The sequence below is a fragment of the Ceratotherium simum genome, chromosome 35 (genome assembly GCF_057802395.1).
Source record: "Ceratotherium simum simum isolate JZ-2026a chromosome 35, ASM5780239v1, whole genome shotgun sequence".
In the NCBI taxonomy this organism is placed as follows: Eukaryota; Metazoa; Chordata; class Mammalia; order Perissodactyla; family Rhinocerotidae; genus Ceratotherium; species Ceratotherium simum.
This window is the reverse complement of record NC_141934.1, coordinates 8,320,794-8,342,529: the sequence shown is the minus strand read 5'-3', so window position 1 is coordinate 8,342,529 and position 21,736 is coordinate 8,320,794. Positions and strand designations below refer to the sequence as shown.

Sequence of the window (21,736 nt, the reverse complement as noted above, 5' to 3'; positions counted from 1 at the left end):
AGGCCCAAGTCGTCCCCTAGGGCAGCAGGCTTTGACTCCAGAGGCCCTGACCCTGTCCCTTGCTTCTGGAAGCACCTCTGCAACGCCACCAGCATGCCAGAGCGGAACAAGGCCTTCTCCTATACCCACAGTGAGGCCCAGCCCTGGGTTCTCTGCTCCCTCAGCCAGAGCCCGCCCAAGCTCTTGCCTTCCCCCTACACAGGTTGGGCCTATAGCCACTGCCCAAAAACCTCTACAGAGCCTGGGCAGTGAGGGCCAGAGGGCCAAGCCCCTCAGGTGCCTAGATCTGAGGAAGGTAGAGCCCAGTTCCAAATCCACACTTCCCCATCCTGGGCCCTGCTCCTGACAGCACTCAGCCACCGGGGCACCCTGGGGAGGCTACTGAGAAACTCCCTGCCTGACCTGGGAAGGGCTGGGTGACCATCCCAAGCCCCCGATTCTGGCCCTGGCTCTCCCATGAGGCACTAGCAGTCCTGGGCAAGGGCATGTCCCCCTGGGCCTCAGCAAAGGCACTGCGAGGGTCCGGTGGGAAGCTGTAGGGATGGCCCAGCAAGGGTCACAAGTCGGGCTGCTGGCATACTCGGTGGTTCTGCTCATGAGCCCACAAGGTAAAGCTAGGTCCCCTCAACTCAGAGATCCCCACAGATCCTTCAAGCGCTGGCTTCTACCTTCTGGGCTGACTCCAGCAGGAGGTGATGACAATCATAGCTGGTGTTTACTTTCTTACCAGACACCTGACACCAGAGTCTGCATAACATCATCACTGAACCCTCCGCAGCATGCCCCTGGGAGGGAGGCTCCAGAATGTCTACCCCTAATCGACACATGAGGAAGCAGGTTCAGAGGACAGGTACCTGGGCTGGAGTGTGAACCAAGGCAGACTGACTTCAGAGCTCAAGCCCACAACCTCTGCACCTACCTTCTGGCATCTCTGGACCCAAAGGCGTGCCTGGACATCCAGAGAGCTCTGAGCAGTGATGGGACCCCTCTCCGTAAATACCCAGGGCTGGCCCAGCCTGGAGCACAGGGCACCAGGTGGCCCTTCTCAACCCCAGGAAGGCTCATGAACACGGAATTCAATTGGCTGCAAAATTCCAGCTGTTTAATAACAAAACTTCCCCATCCTCACCCCATCACCACACTGGGAGAATCATGGCTCCGACCATGTGTGAATGTGTGTGTGTGGGGGGCTGCGGAAAGCCAAGGTGAATGGGAGCAGTCAGTGAGGGGCTGGTTGGGCCCTCGCCCCCCATGTCGTTGACTACTGGGAGCATCGAGTCAGGCTGGGCACAGAGGCCTCTCCTCTGCCCAGCCAGGAGCAGGGAGCTCTATCCGAGAGAGGCTGGGGCTGCCCACAGGCCCAGCCAGGGAGTATGACAGGAGGCCAGGGCCAGCAGGGGGAGGAGGGGGATGAAAACAGAAGAGACTCTGGTCTGTCACCGAGCCTAGGTCGCCTGGCCTGCCCGTGCCAAGTCCAACACCAGGAGCTGGCCTCACCCATGGAGAGGCTGCCACCACTCACACCGGCCTTGCCTTCTTGGCCTTCTTCTCAGACCTCACAGCCTCATCGTGAGCTTTCCGCTTCTCCGCCAGTTTGTTGGCCTGTAAGGAGGAAGAAGAGGGATGAAGCTGTGATTCAGGAGGGGCGGGGGGGTGGCGGGGAGGGGAACTTCCCCTTCTGCTACTCCTCTTAAAAGCACAGCTTCCAGAAAAGCTAACAGGCAAATTACCATGAGTCAAACCTATTTGAATAAATTCAGGTGAAGAAACACACCTTCCCCTTTGCCTTTATGACTATTATTTTATGCACCCTCAGCAAGTTAGGAGGATCCCAGAGCTGGAAGCAAGTGCCCCATTTACTGCCCCTACTTGGGAGAGCTGGGTGCCATTCAAACCTGCACCAGGAGCTGCTGGGGAGGGGCCAACCTGGAACAGTCTCTCCCCTGGGGCCATTGGGCAATATCTATTACAAAACAGGCCTCTCAACCTGGCAATTATACTCCTTCAATTTTACCCTCCAGAGACATCTGAAGCTGGCATGGACATGCTCAAGGGTGTTCTCTAAGAATGACTAAAAATGGAAAACAATCTAACCCTACCAACAGGGAACAGGCCATGTATTGTGTGATGTCGTGGAGAGAAATTCATGCTATGGTTAAATAATAAACACCGCAATACAACCTAGATGTAGCATGATGCCCCCAAACCACCTCTGTGTTATTACACACACAAAAGAACCTGGGGGCTGTTACTAGAGATCACCCCAAGGGCAAGACTGCGAGCTGCTTCCACGCCATCCACTACTGAGTTCATGTGCACACAAAACTTTAATTTTTTTTTTACTATGAGCATATGTGGAACATATGTTGTAAACAAGAGGAAACAAAATAGAGAAAAGCTTAACAAAACCTCGCACGGTCCCTCCCACTTCATGCACTCCTGTTGAGCGGTCCTTCGTAATGCAGGCCCTGAGCCTGGCGGGACAGCTCTGTTCCCAGACCCCGGCAGACTCAGAAACAGTGGGGGCAGGAAGGAGACTGAAGCCCTGAAGAAAGCCCATGCGAGAGCTCCTGACACCAAGATGCCCACACAGGCCTGGGTGGGGGCCCCAGAGGCTGGGCTGGGCCAGGCCAGCAACCTTCGAAAAAGGCCAGGAGAGGGCCTGGAGTCAGCCCAGGCGAGAGCCAGCCAGCCTCGAAGCTCACCTGTGCGGCCACATCTGGTGGCCACACCTAGAGCCTCAGGCAGGCAGCAGGGACTCACCTCGCGGATTTTGCGCCTCTTGCCAAACATGATCTTGTTGTAAAGGTACTTCTCGCGCTTCTTCATCATCATGATGGCCAGGCGCTTGGCCTCGCTCTCCTCCTCCTGGGCCAGCCGCTGCTTATCCTCCAGCTTCACGGTGCCTGCCATCACCCTGGGCTTCTGGGGACACAGGGTGGACGCTTGTGGATACAGGTTCCTCCCCCACCAGTCCCCTGGCTCCTGCCCTTCTGGGCCAGGGCTGGCGCCGAGACGGCCAGTGGGGCTGCTTCCCTGGTACCTTCCCCTCCATCCTCTGCTCCTCCAGGGATGTCAGTTGGGCCTCTTCCTCCTTTTCCGAACCAGCCTCCACATCTTCCTCCTCCTCCTCTTCATTTTCTCCCCCTTCATCAGCATCACCCTCATTGTCTTCCTCATCCTCCTCATCCTCTTCTTCAGATTCATTCAAATTTCCTATAAACAGCCAATGACTTCTGAATGCCGCGGGAGCCTGCTCTTCCCCTCGCAGGGTGGAGAACTGGCACCAGGCACCACCCTCTTCGGCCACGGGGACGTTCCACAAGCAGGGCAGGACTGTCCCAAACGTGGCCCCCTCTGGCACCTCTCCCCACAGCCCCAGCTGCCTTCAGAGGAAACTCCAGGCCCTCCACCCCTGAGCTCTGCCGCCTCCTGTATAAACATCAATGACAACTTCCAGACCATTCTTCTGCCCAATTTCTCTGAACATCAAGTAACACCTGATCGTAGGACACAATGTGTTCCCTTTTCCTAAGCCTTACTCCAAAGAGGGGTTTAAAGGGCCTTGTGTCCCTGATGCCCTGTTCTCTGGAGCCGCCACCTTTGTAGCCAAGAAGGGAAACAGCCCGCCAGAGTGCCCTCCCACTCACCTGGGTGCTCTCCCCGCTGCAAGGCCAGCAGCTTCAGTTTCTCAGGAGGAATGTAATCTCCTTCCTTCTCCGACACGAAAGGCGAGAGGTGAGGGGGCAGCTGCACCCCAGGGAAGTAGTCTGCCACAGGGAGGAGGAGCCGGGCATTCACAGAGTCAAACACCCACTGGGGCTGCACGTAGTACCTGGTGCAGAGCAGCAGGAGAGACAGGTCACAGGGGCCACTCGAGGCCCAACTGCATCCGCGGGGGCCTTGAGACAGACCTCCGCACCCAGAACCCCAAACAGGTGGAGGAAGATGAGGGCTTAGGGGCCTACCTGCCGATGATGGAGGTCTGCTGCCCAGGCCGGTCGACAATCTGGTGGGTGATGCAGGAGTCTGTGACATCATAGGTGGCCCCGATGCACAGAGACTTGTCCCATGACACGTCCCCCCCAAAACTCCTACAGGAACAGGAAGAGCCCACAAGACACCTCAGGCATGAGGTGCCTGCCCTGGGACCCACTGGCCCACAAGCTCGCCCTCCTAGGACTCACCTGTCCCGTCCCCACCCCAGGATGCCCTCGTCTGGCCGACACCTCCGGTGCCGGCCCCCGACCTTCTGTTCTAAGCTGGTGAGAAAGTGAGGCCAGCTGCCCTCTGATGAGAGCTTCCCGTGTGCTCAGGGCACGCTGAGCACTCTCCACAAACTGCTCTGTTGAATCCTCACAACAGCCCTGAGAAGTGGATACTGACACCATCCTGATGTCACCAATGGGCATCCAGCGCAGGACCCGGCCCAGAGCCAGTGCTGCAGGCCTCCTCACCTGACGACAAAAGCCAAGGCCTCGCGGGGCACCTCGCGGTTCAGGAAGAACTTCAGGCCCTCGAAGAGCTTCTTGTGCTTCTCCTGTGCCTCCAGCTCCTTCCTGCGGTCCTCTTCCTGCGCCGCCATCTCCTGCCGCGAAAGGGGCCAGGCCTCACTCCGTCAGGCCCACCCAAACCCCCACTGGAGGGCAGGGGTTGGAAATGATCACCTCTCCAGCTTCCTTTTAGATCCTTCGGTCCCAACCACCTCACCCCCCATCCCCCCAACCCTTCTGGAAGGCAGCACAGTCCTCACCCCATCAGCAGGAAATTCATCCACCTCGGCCTCCTCCTCCACAGGCACCACCACGCGGGCCAGACTGGCACTGAGAGCCGCCAGTTTCTGCAGGAAAGAAACAGGGCTGCAAGGCTGAGGCTTGCCGGTGGGCAGCCTCGTCTGGGGCCGTGGCCGGCGGGGGGAGGGGTAGCAGTGACAGTTCTGGGACATCAGTGAGTTTGGGTTCCAAGGGCAAGCCCCAAGACCACCCATTTAGCCATGAACACCCCCACCCCTAGGCCAGGGACCACCCTTCTGGGAGATGCCGGGCCAGTGCTCTGGAAGCCTCTCTCACCTCCATAGAGCTCTCCGAGTCCAAAGCATAGGTGTCCTCCCTGGCCTTCAATTCTGTGTGGGCCTGACCCTCGAGCTAGGAGGCAGGGGAAAGGTCAGAGGAAGAAGACACCCACAGCCCCCGCCTCCACGTGGGGAGAGAAGGCCGTGTCCCCTGTGGGGTGAGGAGGAGGTGCTGGGGTGGGCTGGGGCCCTACCTTGGGAGGGTAGTGCAGGTTGAGAGACTGGTAGAGGCGGAAGTTGACGAAGCCCAGCAGGGTGGTGTAGAACTCGGTGAAGGTGGCCATGACCCTGTAGTCCACGTCTGTCGGGTGCTGGGGGGCACAGGAGGCGCATCAGCAGTGTGGGTGCAAAGACGGCACTGACGACCCACATAGGCCGGGGGGGTCTGGCCTGCTCAAGGACCACAAGCTCCTCCAGGGCGGCCCTGCCTTCAGAGCTCTGCCCCACAAGAAGAGGCTCTGTGGTGTGTCCCCACCCAGGAGCATTCTGGCACCAGCGAGGCTCTAGACAGAGGTCCCAAGGGTTAGGGATGTCCTGGAGGCCCGTGCCAGTTCCCCAAGCCATAAAGAGGGAGCTAGGAGTAAGAAAAGGGAAGACTTTGTCACAAGAGGGGCCCTCCCTCTCCCCCACCCCAGCATTCCCCCTCATCCTCCAAGTCTCGGCTCAGACTTTCATCCTCGCAGAGGTCGCCTTCCCCAACCAGTCTGGTCAGAGCTCATGCCTTCTCTGTGCCCATCCCACAACCTTCGTTCAATGCCTTCTCCGAGCACCCGGGGCAGTGTTCCCGGAGCCCAGCCCCATGGCTGGCCCAGCTCGGAGAGGCAGCCCTGGAGTAATCTGTCTGCCCAGGTGGGACAATGGGTAGACAGCCCTCGGTGCCTACAAGCCCTGGCAGGAGCCCTGGGACGGACACTCAGAATTCGGTGACCCCACCTCAGGCCCAAGCCAGAGACAAAAGTACAACCCGGGAGGACCTGGGATAGGCTGGGGCAGCTGGCCGGCTCGGCCCCAGGGAGCTCTTGAGAAATGGCGGGCAGAAAGCTGCCTGCTTGGCGCAGACGCACAGAGCCACCATCTTGAGCTGCCGACCCAGCGAGCAGGGGACAGGGAAGAGCTCATCTTGGCCCCCGAGGAGCTGATAAAGCAAAACAGGGCAAGGATCTGAGCCACATCAAAGCACCTCGACTCTGGAGCAGCACTGTCCCCCCCCAACCAGGGAGGCTAGTCCAGCCCTGCTGACCCCTGGGACCTGGATGGGAGGATTGCCGAGCGATGCCAAAATCAGTAGTGATCACAACGTCCCTTTTGTGCTGGGCAGGCCCGTGACTCTGAGCTGTTTCTCCACTCTGCCATCAGGGCAGTGACCTGGGCTGTGGGGGTACAGCGGCCAAGAGGTACCCACCTGGCCCCCCACTCACACTTTCATCTTCCCAAGAGCATCTGCCAGGGCCCTTGATGGGCCTGGCGAGTAAATGAGCACCAACTCCACTTTCCCCAGCACAGCGCTGAGGAGGGCCCCCACCCTGCCAACTGGCCCCACTACCTGCCTGGGTCCCACTGTGGGGAGCCCAGCACTGGCTGCTCAGGGGAAGTGGGCACATCAAGGCTCAAGGCTCAGGGCCCCGTCCCCCATCCTCCTGCTGAGAGGAAGTAGCGCAGGACCCAGGACCCCGTCCCCCATCCTCCTGCTGAGAGGAAGTAGCGGCAGTGAGCTGGTGGGGAGGAAGGAGGAATGGGCGGACGTTCCCTTCCCCCAGAGCCAGCTGTGTGGAGGCTGGCCTCCACAGGGGCCTATTCACCACTCGGGAGGACACACAAAGACTAGTCTGAGCAGCATGGGGGTGGGACATCAAAGAGAAGGAAGGAGACGGGGACCAGAGAGGAAGAAGGGAAGGCCAGTCAAAGAAGGCAGGAAGGGAGGAGGAGGAGAGGAGGGACGGAGCGGGGAACAGGGAAGGCCGAGGCTCTGGCACACACGCCTGCCCCAGGGAGTGGGAACAGGGACTGCTGAGGGCCACGCCCGCCACTCACCCACAGGCAGACTGCAGCCTGCCACCAAACATCACCACTGCTCCACAGCAGAGCAGGTTCCGGCCCTTGAACCCCCGCCAGCCCAGGGTAAAGGAGAAGGGCCTGGATCCCCGGCTCACCCTGGAGCACTGGACAACCTGGTCAGCAAACCCCCTGCCCAGCCAGGCTGGCGCATTTGCTCTCCACTGAAGGCGCCAGCTCCCGCGCAATGCACAAGCAGGAAGCTGGGCTGCATGCAGGCCCACACAACGGTAAGTCAGGCGGAGGGCCTGGTCAAGACCCTCTGGGGGCCTAGAAGCTAATGATGCCCCCTAATGAGGCAAACCCAGGATTTCTCTCCATGGGTCCCTGCCAAAATCCGCCAGTCTGAAAAAAATAAATAAGTAGCAGGACCACCTGGTGCTTGTGCTCACCCTCCCCAATCTCACCCAGTCCCCAGCCCTGTGAGGGAAGCTGAGGCGTTCAGGAAAGCAGCTTGGCCAGGGTCTGACAGAGGGTAGGCCTGGGCCGGGCCACTGTGCAGGCCTCAGCAGCCGCTCACTGTTCATTCAGCAACCCCAAAGGGCCAAGCACCAGGCACTCTGAAGGATTTTCTTTCTTAAATCTTCACAACAAGGCTCAGAAAGTGGAAGCCCACCATTAACTGAAGCACATAGGTGAAGGAACGTGTCTAAGGTCACCAGCTAGGGGGTACCAGAGCCAGGCTGGCTCCAGCTCTGACCACGATGTTGTGCAGCACATCCCCCATCCCACTCTCCACCCCAGCCCCGGCCAACACTCAGGAACCCAGCGCTGGATGCTGCAGGGCAGCAGAACCATCCCTTCACCCAGGCCCTTGTCTCTGTCTAGGAGCCCGAGAGGGAGCAACGACTGAGCACGAGCCCCTGCCCATAGGCACACTCACGTCGTGGGAGAAGGCATAGGGCGTGATCCACACGATGGGCTGTCCCAGCACCTCGGCCTGGTAGTAAATGCCTTTAATGGACAGGAAGACCTGTGGGTGGAGAGGGGACAGCACGGTGAAAACCACGGGGCGGGAAGGGAGGGAGCGAGGGGGGCGCCCTGCCAGGTGGCCCTGGGCTCACCTTGCGCAGGGCACGTGCGGCGATGATGTAGTGCAGGAACTCCACAGCAAGCCGGCGGCACAGCTGAATGGTCTGCACGTGGCACTTGCCAGTCCGTGGGAAGGTGGAAAAGAGGAAGCACATGGAGAGGGCATCATCCAGGTCCCGCAGAGCGTCTATGAACGTGGGGTACCTGTTGGCCAAGAGGGCAGTGCTCACAGGCTACGTCAGCTGGGGCCTCCTGACCTCCCTACCCCAACCCCGTCGGCCACCCCAAACTTGCCCTTCCCCAAGCCAAGCCTTGCCACTGCCACCTCCTGACCAGACAGTCAGGCAATGCCCAGAGGCCTGGCAGCACCAGCTCCCCCACAGCCTTGGAACCACGTAACCAGGACATGCCCACTTAGCTCTGAGGATCAGAGAAATCCTGACAGGGGTGCTCAGGACACCCAATGCTCACCAGGGACTCAGCCTTGACCCACTTCCATGTGTTGTGGGTAGACCGAGCCAGTGGCTCTCTAACTCTTTTCCAAGGTGGAAACTTCAGTTCAAAAGGAAATCTATCTGGAGATCCAAGACAGAAATCAGAAACACGTGCCGCTGACCTAGTGTGCCAGGGTGGAGGGTGGCGGCCTGCCTGTCCTCAGCAGCACTTGTGTCTTGGCCTGGCCACAGGTCACCAGAGTGGGTTATGTCTTGTCTCTCATCATCCAGACCTCTGTCTAGTTTATAGAACCAGTTAGAACCAGGCAGTAAAAATGCTGGAACTGGGTCCTGGGCCAGAAAGAGCCAGAGCAACAAAGCCACAGCCAGGAATCCTGTGGCAAATTGGGAAGCTGACGAGAATGAGCCACCTTTGGCAGGATCCACTACTGTGCGGCTGCCCCACTGAGGGACGGAGGCGTGGGTCATGGAAAGGACACTGGAGTATGAGTAATGATACCTGGAGTCCAGCCCCAGCTGTGACCCAGAGTGGATCACTTTGCCTTGCCTGACCCCAGTGGTTTCATTTGGAAAATGACATTGTTGGACCAGACTGTTGGTTTAAAACTGGGATCTGGCAGCTCCCTGGCAACGCCTGGAGACAAAACAGGGCTTCAAGTCTCCCTCCCCTGGCCAGAGCAGCTGTCAGAGCCTCTGGCATCCAAACTGCCTTCCAGGAAGCTTCCTTTTGCAGAAAGTGTCCTGCTACTTCAGAAAAGAACTCGGTGAAAGCCCCGGGACCAGAGCGAGCCAGGGACCTTCCAGCCCGAGGTGGCATCACTCACTGCAACAAGTCAGGAGGGGCCTGCCAGGTCTTCAGACCCAGACCAAGACGGAAGAAAGGCTGCAGGGATCTCCCACAAGACAGGAGGAGAGGCATCCGGTCTCCTGCTGCAGAGGCGGGAGCCTCCATCGGCCCCCTCTAGTGCCTCCAAGCTTCCTTACTCTCCACAGACAAAACCAGCACCCCGAGCCCTGTGTAGAAACAGCACCAGCCATTTCTGAGCCACCTGCTTCTCCCTCTTAAGCAATGGCTAAGGAGATGGGGTGATGAGGAATGGGAACACCACAACCACACCGCCACTTAGAGCGTGCGTGAATCCACATACTCGCTTTTTTCTTGTGCCTTTTTTTCATTTGTTCCACACAACAGCTGTGTGGCACAGGCAGAACAGGACTATCACCATCTCTCTGTTAGAGGAAGACATGCTCGGAGCAGGAACGGTTCTCAGGCCGCCTATCTCGCGGGCTGTGGGGCAGGGGTGAGAACACCAGCTGTCGAGCTCCTAGGCCTGGGCTCTTCCTGTGCTAGCCCACTGCTGCCTGACTCAATGAAGCCAAGTCCATGCAGCCTGGAGCTATGTGTTCCCAGGCCATCAGCCCCAAAGAGAAGTTGGACATTCACTTAGCCCCGGGCTTCTGACCCTTACTACTAACGACATTTCGGACCAGGTTGTTCTGTGCACCTGTAGGGTGTTTAGCAGCATCCCTGGCCTCTACCCCTTAAATACCAGTAGATAGCCCCCATCCAAGTCACGAGAACCAAGTGTCTCCAGACATTCCCAAATGTCCCCCAGGGGGGAAAATTGCCCCTGTTTAAGGCCACTGACTTAGCCAAGGGACTGCTGAGGCGGCTAGGTAAGGAAGTTAAGATCAGAGGGGTCCAGCCATGTCTTCCAGGTCTGCCCATGCATCTGGTCTGTACTCCCAGAACTCTGGCGCTCCCTCTCACCACAGGGCCTTTGCACTTGCTGTTTCCTCTGCTCAGACCATGCTTCCCCCGGCTGGCTCAAATGTCTTCCCTCAGAGAGACCTCTGACAAGCCTGTAGCTAATGTATGTCCCCCAGTTCCCTTCAGGCGGTTAGCATCCCTCACGGCACTGACTGTGACTTGCAATCATTATAGAAATCTGTCAGTTTGTTTTTCGGTCTGCCTCCTCCAAAACGATGCCCGCAACTTGAGCAGGGTCTTGGTCTTGTTCCTCACTGTATCCCCACTGCTAGGACTGAGCCCAAACTCACCGCTCCTTGACAATGTGGTCAAGCTTGTAGTTGGGCTTGTTGTCCTTCAGACGCTCCACGGTGTTCCATTCACTCTTCCCATAGGCCTTCCGGAGCTTCCGGACGAACACCTGGAAGAGAGGAGACCACTGATGCTGGGGCAAAGGGCTCCCGGAGACCCCTCCTCCATGGAGGGACACGAGGGGCGGGAGGACTCTCAAGGTCTCCTGAAGCTGACGACAGCTGCCTGACTGTGCCATCCACCCCCTCAGCCCAGGATCTGCAAAACAGCCAACTCCAAGGAACATCAAAACTGACCCACACTGACAAGCAGCCAGCCCGCTGTGGCCCTGTGATGGATGAACAAGGACAAGCACTCACAGATGTGCTGACTCCACAAGTTTAGGTGAAAACGTACCACTTTCAGCCCTACTGTCCAATTGAGGAGAGGCCAAGTGACCTGCTAGTGAGGCAGATCAGGGCCGGGAGGGCCAGCCTTCGTTCTCAATGTCAGTGTGGAAATGAAACAAGCCACAGGTCCATGTGTGGGGCTGAGTCATGCAGGAAAATGCAAGTGAAGCCAGCAGTGGGCCCAGAAGGTCCTCCAAACCAACCAACTTCCCTCCAAGTACTTCTAGTCAGGGCTACCCCCACTCCTCTTCAGAGGCTCAAAGGCCGCCTCTGTTGAGGTCATGAACAGCATCTCCAAGACAGACATTTCCCACAACAGGCTCGCTTCCCATGGAGTGATGTTAAGCAGTTGCAAAACCCAGTAGCAAAACAGGGCCAGCCACCTACCCTGATGGACTGGGGCAGGAGGGCCAGCAGCAGCTGCTGGCCAGTCTCTAGTGGCCACCAGGTGGCGCCTACCCCTCCCAGCCAAGGGCCTCTGCCCGGCCCTGCCGTCCAGCAACGGCTTTAGCAACAGCAGTCTACTTCCAATTATTTGCATTTGGTATAAACAGGCTTCTACTTTCCCTGTGGTATTTAAGCATTTACTGGTTTCTATTTGTGGAATGAAAAGCTTGGTCTCCTGGGAGCAATTCCAGAAAGGATCTGAATAGGAGCAGTTTCTTTGGGCAAAGAACATACCACAGAGCCCCTTAAATAGCACCATCTTTGCCTCAGAGGCAATAAATTTACTCTATTTCCATAAGAACCAGGGTAAAGATATGACAGGTGGAGCATTAATCATATGCTGGGTTCTGTGCAAACGATTTCCACGTGTGCCCTCAGTCAATCACCACGACACTCTTCCGAGGTGGAAGTACCTCACCCTTTGTACAGTCTTGTTCGGTGAGGCTGAACAATCTGTCCAAGGTAACAGTTAGCAGGTCAGAGAGCTGCGCTGGGCCCCATCCAGACCCCAGAGCCCGGGCCTCACCTTGTACTCCCGGAATTTGTTGACGATGGGTTCATGGAGGAGGAACCTGATGTCTTTGATAAGGTAGAAAGTTCGGGCTGCCGTGGAGCCCTTGTTCACCTTCTTCTTGTGTTTCGGTTCATGGGGATAAATGCCCTTTAGGATGCATAGCCGCCTGGAAGACAAAGGCCATTCCTTCTGTCAGTAAATGTGCAGAGCACTGCCCACGCCAGGCCTGGGAAACAGCAGTGAATGGGGAACACAGGGGCTCTGCCCTTGGAGAACTCATATCCTAGTATAGGAGTCCGAGAACCACAAGTTCCCCGAAAATCACATCATGCAGACTGTCACAGGCACCAGAAAGGAAACAATGAGGATGTTAACAGGGGCCAGCTGGCAGCCACCCCTTTTACCAAGGGGAGCCAGGAAAGATCATGCTGAGAAATTGACAAGATAGCCATATAAAAGGTAGAAGGAAGAGTGTCCTAAGAAGAAGGACAAGGGCCGGAAGGGTGGAAAGCGCTGAGCACACCTGAAGGACTAAAAGTGGGCCAGGTGGCAGGGCCCACAGGCCATGGAGAGTCTGGATTTGACTCTACAAGGAGTTGAGACCTCCGAGCTACAGGATCAGGGGTCTCTCCTACCAGAAGAGAGGGAACGGGTGACAAGACTCAGACAGAGACCAGCAGTGCACCGTACCAGTGGGCCCATTCTGATGACTCAGGGCGCAGGACCCAGGTCTCCTCCAGCTTCCCCACAGACCACACCCAGCAAAGCACAGCTCACTAAAGCAAGGCCACGCAAGAAAGACGAGGAATATTAGAATTTCAGACAGAGTTTGCAGCAATGCAAGTCAGACGGACGCAGCCGAGTTTTCACTGTGTGATCCACTGCCCAGGCACCCTGAGGGCACCCTATTCCACTCCTCCCACCTCACCTGAAGTCGGCCAGGCTCAGCTGCAGCTTCTTCCGGGCTTTGTTTCGGGTGATATAGTTGGTGGCGGAGCCTCGTTCATACTTGGGCAGGAAAAAAACAATTCTCCATTAGCGATGACTGCAGTGACCGACATCAGCCTCCGGGTGTTCCTTGTGCCAGAGGCACTAACACTCTGGATGAGTGGCCTAAACGCTTCTGGGACAGGAAACTCTGTAGGGAGGGAGCCCACCCTCTGAACGAGCTCTTGCAGCGTTTCTTTGCAATAGACAGCATAAATGACACATACAGCTGCACGATGCTGGGGACCCTGTGGTTGCTATGGATCACGTGCTTGCCAAGCACTTAGCAGCAGCTCTGAGTATTGGCCATTATGATGAGTGATTTCCACACATTTCATTTAATCCCCACAACACTGTGAGGTGGATGCCACTAAAACCCCCACTTCACATGGGAGGAAACAGGCTCAGTGACATAACCTGCTCAGGTCACACAGCTTTTTAAGAGCTGGGGCTGGGATTCAAACCTAGGTCTGAGCCCAGAGCGGAGTGTCTAACCCACTGAGCCAGGGTTCTCAACTTTTTTTTCATTCTAATCACCCCACCACCCCCAGAAGCCCTTTTAGACCTTTTCCCTGCACTTACTCACCCCCTCTCATGGCCCCATGAAATGTCAATACTCCAGATACCAGAGATCTGTTTGTGTAACGGGTTCCTTTGGAGGGCCACAAACCACTGTAATATCTAAGATCCCCCCAACCCATTTTTGTTCCCTTGGGGGTGATATCATCTGGTTGAGAATGCATGCTGCAAGCCACAAAGCCTCTCCCTTTCCCCATTCATTCATTCACCAGACCTCTACTATGCTCCAAGCATTAAACTAGATACTATGAGGGCAATAGAGACAACAGGCCTGGTCTCTACCTGTCCCCACGGAGCACGTTGGCTTGCGCAACCATGTGGATGTCTGTGGTGCCAAGACGCTGCCTCACACTCACATCTCTGTATCCCTGATAAAGAGCAGCAGTGCACTGTACAAAGAACACTGCGATGCTAACCAAGCACGTCTTTTCCAAACAAGCCCTTCCTCTGGAGTAAGGCAATAGGGGCCTCAACGGCCAGGTCCAGCTCTAAAGCTGTAGCCTCCTGAGGGGTATGTTTGTGAATAACTTCACAGTCACGAAACACATCATACACACATACAGAGTGACGAAGATTAGCCCTGAGCTAACTAACATGCGTTGCCAATCCTCCTCTTTTTTGCTGAGGAAGACTAGCCCTGGGCTAAAATTCGTTGCCAATCCTCCCCTTTTTTCTGAGGAAGACTGGCCCTGGGCTAACATCCATGCCTGTCTTTCTCTATTTTATATGGGACGCTGCCATAGCATGGCTTGATAAGTGGTGCACAGGTCTGCACCCAGGATCCGAACCTGCGAACCCCGGGCCAACGAAGCAGAGCATGCGAACTTAACCACTACGCTACCGGGCCAGCCTCCAAACATTTATTATTTGTCTATTGGGTATCAGGCCCACGCCAAGTCCTGGGGATACTAAGATGAGTTTAACACTGTCTCAAAAAGCAGAGTCTCCATTAAGTGTTTCCCACTGCCTTATGCCACACCTACCTCTACCACCATACTAATCCTTTTAGGATAAGTAGTTCTCAACTGAGGTGATTTTACTGTGTGTGTGTGTGTGTTGGGGGGGAGGGGATTAGGCATTTTGGATTGTTGGGTGCTACCGGCATCTAGTGGGTAAGAGCTCCAGGATGCTGCTCAACGTCCTATAATGCACACACAACAGCCCTTCCCGCAACAAAGCGTTATCTGATTCAAAATGGCTGTGAAACCCACCTTTAAAAACTGTCATGATTTGTTTACATATCTACATCGATGCCGCAAGGGAAAATTTTCCATCTTATATCTTTGTAGCTCCCATCACTAGCATTTACTGGGTGCTCAACAGGGTGTTGCATTAAACACAAATTGACAAGAGAAACTGCCAAGCTAAAGGAAATACTTGAAGCAACAACATCTTCCTCACTCTCATCCCTTCCCCAATCTTCTCATGCCACCAAAGTGATCCTCCAGACAGCAACAAGAACTCCTCGAAAACCGATCATGGTACTCCCCCTTGAGTTGAGTCCTACCGCATTTAGAATAAAATCTAAGCTCCTCATGGTGGGTGACAGGCCTGGTACAATCTAGTCCCTGTCCAACCCCAACCTCACCAGTTACCATTCTTCCCTTGGTTTACTATACTCCAGCCATCCTGATGTCCTTCCAATTCCCCACACACAGCAAGCCTGTCCCACCTAAGGGTCTTGGCACTTAGTTTCCCCTGCCGGGCTTGCTGCTAAGCACTCCCATGCCCCAGAACGCATCTGAGATCTTTCAGATTTCAGCTTAAATGTTATGACCCAGAGACACCTTCCAAGACAACACTAACTGATTTAAGTATCCTTTTGTATTCTTCACCCTCATCCTTCGTTTGCTTCCTTCAGAGCACATTTAACATCTGTGATCGTTTTATTTGGTTGTTTACTTTAGCGTCCATCTTCCCCACTAGGAAGTGGGCTCGGGGAAGGCAGGGACCACATCTGTTTATGTTTCCACCCCAGTGTCCAGGACAGGGCCTGGTTCAACAGGAAAGGGAATAACAAGTTCCAGAGATGATGACCTTGACGTAATGGTGAACGTTACGTAATATTTATCACTCTTTCACTAAACAGTTGCCCTCCAGCTCGCCCTGCTTTTAGAGTGAAGCTGTGTTTGATAACCTTAACTCTCTTTTACAGCCCTACTCGGGTTCTTTTCCGGATTTCACCGAACAAGAGCTGCCGTCCTCGCCCATCCTCGGACCCCTTCTCACAGCTGTCTCCGGCTGCACTGATACCAGCCGTTTCTAATACCCATGAGGGACCAAGGTCAGGGAAAGCCCGCAGTCCCCAGGCTCCGTCGCTCCGGTCTCCCACCTCCCGGGGGCCCCCGCCACCCCGGCATCTCCCCCATTCACCTTTTTCTTCTCCAGGCCTCCCATGGCTCCACGCTGAAAGGTCCACAAGCGCTGCGCTAACACCTAGCGCCGCTTCCTCGCGCACGTGCCCTCCCTAGGGCCCCGAGGCCCCCACGCCGCCGTCTGTGCGGGCTGCCCAATGAGGTGCCTGAGCAAGTCTACGGAAAGATGGGGCTTTCCTCCTCGAGATTTACAACGAAACCCTCTGAAATAAATCAGTAAGACCGGCCTTTCGAGCTCTTTCCCATGTATGAGCCCATTACAGTTTTAACGTTTAAACAATATACTCAGGCATTGCTATAATCATCCTGATTACGAACACGTCGTTTACACCCCGTTGCATGTTGGGATGAAGGGGGGCGGTAAACTTGAGACAGCGCAGTGTCTTCTGGGATGCAGAGGGGAGCCGCAGTCTGAGGTGCGTGAGCGCGAGTTGTGGTGGTCACGGTTACGGTTGCTAGGCGTAGTGGGAACTTGGCTCCCGGGCTGAGAAGCGGCGGCCGCCAGGGGCGCCAAGAGAGGGTGCGCTGGGTTCGCCCCCGGCATCGGCTTCTCCTTTATTTGTGGACATTAAAAATAAAACAGCCAGTTATCTTACTAGCAGAACGAGTTTATTCGGAAAAAATCAAAGAATTGCAATTTGGGACCCGCATGTTATGGTAGAAGCCATAGGCAAGTCCAACGATCAAAGGAGAGGAATGTTATTTTATAGGAAAAAGGAGGAAACGGGGAGGCGGGGGTTGTTTTGAACAAAAGTCTATTAGAGAGGAGCAAGAGTTCACAGTGGGGATGTTTTCTCATTGGCTGAGTTGCTGGGATAGTCGATTTTTTGTTTGGAATGCAATCTACATTTCTTTCTGTAATTGAGGACTCTTGCCTGTTGAGGACTTCTTTCTGTTGGGGTCGATAATTGACTCTCTGTCTTGAAATTGACCTCTGATGGTAGAAAGGGTGCGCTCCCCTTTCTGGCCTCCTAACTCCATTTTAAATGAGGTTTCCCTTTATTAATTTTTAGAGGTTTGCTCGCTTTTATGGGGATAAAATAGATCAAAAGCAGACTTTTTTACCCACAGAGGTAGAGAGACCTGAGAGGCCACTTACATTTTCTGAGCCTCAACGGTGCCTTGGAAAATGACGAAAAGCCAAGCAAAGTTATAGAACTCGTGATATATATTAAATGTGCATTTAACACATTTGAGCTTTTAGTATGTACACATAAATTCCATATTGTGTTCCTCAAATGATAATTACAAGGTTTATACAAATATTCACACCAAAGTGGTGTGGTCTGCGAGGTATATAAAATTTTAAAGTTGTTTGATATTTTCCTCCTTCAGGCCTCCAAATTCTGTTTGGAGATTGCCTAAAAATCTTAAATTTGAGGCCCTTGTGAATTTGACCTGACCCAAGGTCATGGTCATAAAATTCACCCTTTAGAGGTGGGTACAGACGTTAAGCACTGGCCAATGCTTGTTTTGAACAATGTGAGTTTTATTATCTATTTTAAATGAAAGCTAAAGTAAAATAAAAACCCAGCGATTCCACAGTGAAAAATGAAGTGAAATGGAAACCGGGTGTGGGCAGATGAGCTGGCAAAGACTTTGAAAGAACTTGCCAGAGAGGTGTGAGGAAGACCAGGGGCATATGGGGTTCTCAGCAGAAGACTGAGAAATATTTCAAAAAGGATCTGAGGACAAAAAGATTTCAAAAAAGAAAGAAATATTTCAAAAAAGATCTGAGAGCTGGCAAAGAGGAAGGAAAAAGAGACCACCCAGGCCAGAGGCAAAGGTTTGGGGGATTTGGAGAATGACAGAAGTCCATTATGACTGGAGCATGGAGGGTGTGACTAGACAAGAGGAGAGGGATGGACCTGAGAGGGTAGTAACAGCTAATTCATGAGAGGAACACGGGAGCAAGGCGAGTGTCATGAGCATATGACCTGAGCAGTCACCCACAGCCCTGCACTAGATCGAATGCTCCATCACTGTCTTAAAATTGTTAACAGTTTTATAAGAAGGCAGCCTGCATTTTCATTTCTCACTGTCCCTCACAAATCATGTAGCTGGTCCTGAACAGGAGGGACCCTGTTTTGCTCACATTGATTTTGAGGGGTCAGTGGAAGACACAGGTGGAGGTGTCATCAGGTAGCCTCACTGCAGAGCCTGCTGCTGAAACTTTGCTCCACTGCCTAATGAGCTGAACACTTCCCCTTTCTGAGCCTGTTCCAGAAGATTCCTTCGCAGCTTTGTGACCTTGGGCAAGTCTCAGCACTCTTCTGAACCTCTGTATCCTCATCTGTAAAGTGGGGATGATAGATAATGCCCACCTTCAAAGGATCTCCAGTGGATCTCTGGGAAAGGAGCCCATCTCATGATGTGGCATGGACAAGAGCCACCATTGAGTGAGAGCCTCCTAAGTGCAGACCCCTGGCCATGTAGCTTCCACAACGTCATCTTATTAAGTTGTCAAAACAACTCTAGGAGGCAGCTAGTTCCATCTTCATTTTTCAGTTGAGAGAACTGGGGCCCAGAGAAGTTAAGATGCTCACCTGGGTTAGCACAGCTAGAAATTAGCAGAGCTGGTATTTGAACCCTGGACTTTCTGACTCCAAACCCAGTATTTGTAAAGCTTGGGACTCAAGCAGAGGCTCGAAAGTGGCCATTAAGAGACTATTCTTCATTGGCACTAGCAACAAGAATTCACAGCTGCATTTCTTTTATTAGAGCACATTGTTTTCCCAATTATAAAATTAATTCTTGTCTAATGTAGATAATTCAGAAAATACTGAAAAGTATGAAGGAAAACAAATCAACCCTATTCCCACCAGCCCGAGATAATGATTATTAACATGTTGACATAGTTCCTTCCAGTCTTTTTTCTATAGCTCCATGTAAAAGCAATGGGAACAAAGAGAGTCATCCCATGGACACCATTCTGTATCTGGAGATGGGGAGGCCTGGCAAATACATCTCATCAATCCTTTGCTAAGGATGGAACTCCAGTTCCCCCATCCCAGCAATCCCAAATGGAGTTATCCCACCGGCCCGAGAGGAAGCCTGCCAGATTGGGGATTTGTGCATCTCACCCAGTTACTGTTGGGCAAACCCTGCTCTGATGCTTTCCCTCCTCCCACCCCATCTTGTGCTTCCCTCTTGGAAGATCAAGTCATTCCTTTCCCTGGAGAACAGGGACTACTGATGTCACACACACCTTCCAACCTGTCCCTGCCCATCACCTACTCCCTACTGTGAGCAAAGCATTCCCAGAGTGCCAGCCCCAGAGGGACAGAGGCAGTAGAGAGTGGGCCTTGAAGGCCCAGGCACCTGGGCTCAAATCCTGGTTCTGTTCTGGGCAGCTGCAACCTCTCAGAGCCTCTGGTCTACATCTACAACGTGGGAGTATAAATAACACCAACCTCCTGGAGTCATTGTGAGGATTAGATGAGACAAAGACAAGTAAATGCTCAATTAACAGCAGCTGTTGCTTTTTATTAGCGAGGAGAAGTGATCTGAATAATATTGATTGCCAGCAATTATTGAGTCCTTATTAAGTGACAGGCATAATCCCCATTAATTCTTTACAACCATCTTAGAGAAATATTGGAATTAGTTCATTTAAAGATGAGGAAACTGAGGCCCAGAGAGATGAAGTCATTTGTCCAAGGGCACACAGCAAGTTCATGGCAGAGCACAGGTTAGACCCCAGCTCTTCTGCCACTCGCCAAGTCCCCAGCATTATTCCAAACGGCAGACTTGCTGTGCCTTTCCCATGCCCTCCTCTTCCCGCCACAACTCATAACCCTCTTTCTCTGTCTTGGGAACAAACCTCCTTCAGGGAGAGGTCTAGGCACTGACACCTGGCCAAGGAGCCCACCACTGGTTGGTGGGGGTCTAAGGAGGGTGCTATTGACCTCCAGCTATTCCCAGTCCGCATCAACCATAGTCCACTTCTCCTTGCCCCTCACTAATCCCCCTTGGGAATGGGGATTGGGCTCCTCACAAAGTGGAAAGAGCCCCAGCCTTGGAATGAAGTAGATGAGGCTCGAATTCTAGGCAAGTACCCTTGGGTTGGTCACTCACCCTTTCGAGTCTCTGCTTCATTGTCCATGAAGGGACCAATAATGTCTTCCTCGCCTGCTTCTTAGGGTTGTTGGGAAAACGGTAGATCGTAAAGCCCCTTGAGTGGCAAAATCTGTAAAATATAACGGTGTTGTGACAATCATTACTGCCATCATCATACAAGCACGTAAGAACGGAGTATCATGGCCTAGTGTAGTGGTTCACAGTGGGGGCTCTGAAGACATTTGTTTTTCCCCATATGGATGTCCAATTGACCCATCATAATTTATTGAAGGAAATGTCTTTCCCCTACTAGTCTGTGGGGCCACCTTTGTCACAAAGCATACTCCATTTGGTTCCATTGGTCAGTTGGTTATCTTTGTGCCAATATCACGTGGTCCCAATTATGATAGCTTTATAATAGTCTTGATATCAGTAAAAGACGTTCTTTCAGTTTTTTGTCTTGCAAGATCTTGGCTATTCTTGGCCTTTTGCATTTGCCTAAAAATTTTAGAATCGGTTTATCAAGTCCCTCATACAACAACAAAAGACCTGTTGGGTTTGGATTGAAATGGCACTGAGTCCACGTATCGATTTGGGGAGACTTGCTATCTTTACAATATTTGGTTTCCCATCCCCCTACCTCACACTGTACACAAAAGTCAATCCTGGTTAGCTGTGGATCTAAATGTGATGGACAAAACAACAAAGCTTCTAGAAGCCTATAGTGGAGACAATCTTTATAACCTTGGGGTAGAAAAAGGTTTCTTAAACAAGGCAAAAAGCACTCTCCATAAAGGAATACACTGATATATTTCATTACATTGAAATCATAAGAGCTTCTCTTCATTAAATGCACCATTAAGTGAGTGAAAAGTCAAGCCATAGAGTGGGAACAGATGTTTTCAACACACACAACTAACTATGGGCTCCTATCCAGAATCAAAGAACTTGTACAAATCAACAAGTAAAAACAGACAACCCAACCAAATGGGCAAGAACCGGGACAGACATTCACAACAGAGGAAGTTCAGAGAGCCAGTAAACTCATTAAGAGGTGCTCAGTCTAATTAGAAATCCAGGGCATGCCTATGAACACTACAAGGAAATACTACTGCACTAAAATTATGAAGACTGACCATCCCAAGTGCTAGTGAGAATGTGGAGCAACTAGAAATCAGATATGCCACTAGTAGGAGTGTAAACTGGTACAAATACTTAGAAAAACTGTGTGGCATTATCTACTATAGCTGAATATACACTCTCCCTCTGAGCAGCATTCCCACTCCTAGGTATCCATCCAACAGAAATGAAAGCTTATGTCCACCAACAGTCATGTCCAAGAATGTTCACAGCAACAATTTTTGTGGCTTTTAATAGCAAATTTTTAAATAACCCCAAACATCTGAAATGTTCACCAACGATATACAACATGTATATTCATACGATGGAATACACATATAGCAATGAAAACAACTAGATTCCAGCTATTCACAACCCCAGGGATGAATCTGACAAGCATAATGTTGAGTGATAGAAACTAGACACCAAAGAGCACATGCTGCAAGTTTTCTCTTACATAACATTTGAAGGCAGGCCAAACTCAAATATAACCTTAGAAGCCAGAATGGTGCGTCTCTGATGAGGACAAGAGTTATAATTGGGAGGGAGCCTGTGGGGTTTCCAGAGTGCTGGACAGCTCTTCTTTCTTGATCCG

The 21,736-nt window shown here is 53.1% G+C and overlaps 1 protein-coding gene across 2 annotated transcripts; it reads right to left on the bottom strand.

Moving 5' to 3' along the window:
* Positions 1–1,075: 1,075 nt before the first annotated feature.
* Positions 1,076–16,092, bottom strand: PES1 (pescadillo ribosomal biogenesis factor 1). 2 transcript variants are annotated; one of them, XM_004429778.3, is made up of 15 exons: positions 15,962–16,092; positions 12,951–13,030; positions 12,035–12,188; positions 10,672–10,781; positions 8,188–8,359; positions 8,007–8,096; positions 5,266–5,382; positions 5,070–5,144; positions 4,754–4,840; positions 4,458–4,588; positions 3,969–4,094; positions 3,651–3,835; positions 3,044–3,216; positions 2,764–2,925; positions 1,076–1,602 (listed from the first exon to the last, which is right to left on the bottom strand). In XM_004429778.3, the coding sequence occupies exons 1-15, from the start codon at positions 15,983–15,985 to the stop codon at positions 1,519–1,521; spliced, it is 1,770 nt and encodes a 589-aa protein (XP_004429835.1). In that variant the 5' UTR covers positions 15,986–16,092; the 3' UTR covers positions 1,076–1,518. The 2 variants fall into 2 exon arrangements, with proteins under 2 accessions (XP_004429835.1, XP_087280090.1); XM_087423964.1 differs by having other exon boundaries at positions 2,764–2,922.
* Positions 16,093–21,736: the final 5,644 nt, after the last annotated feature.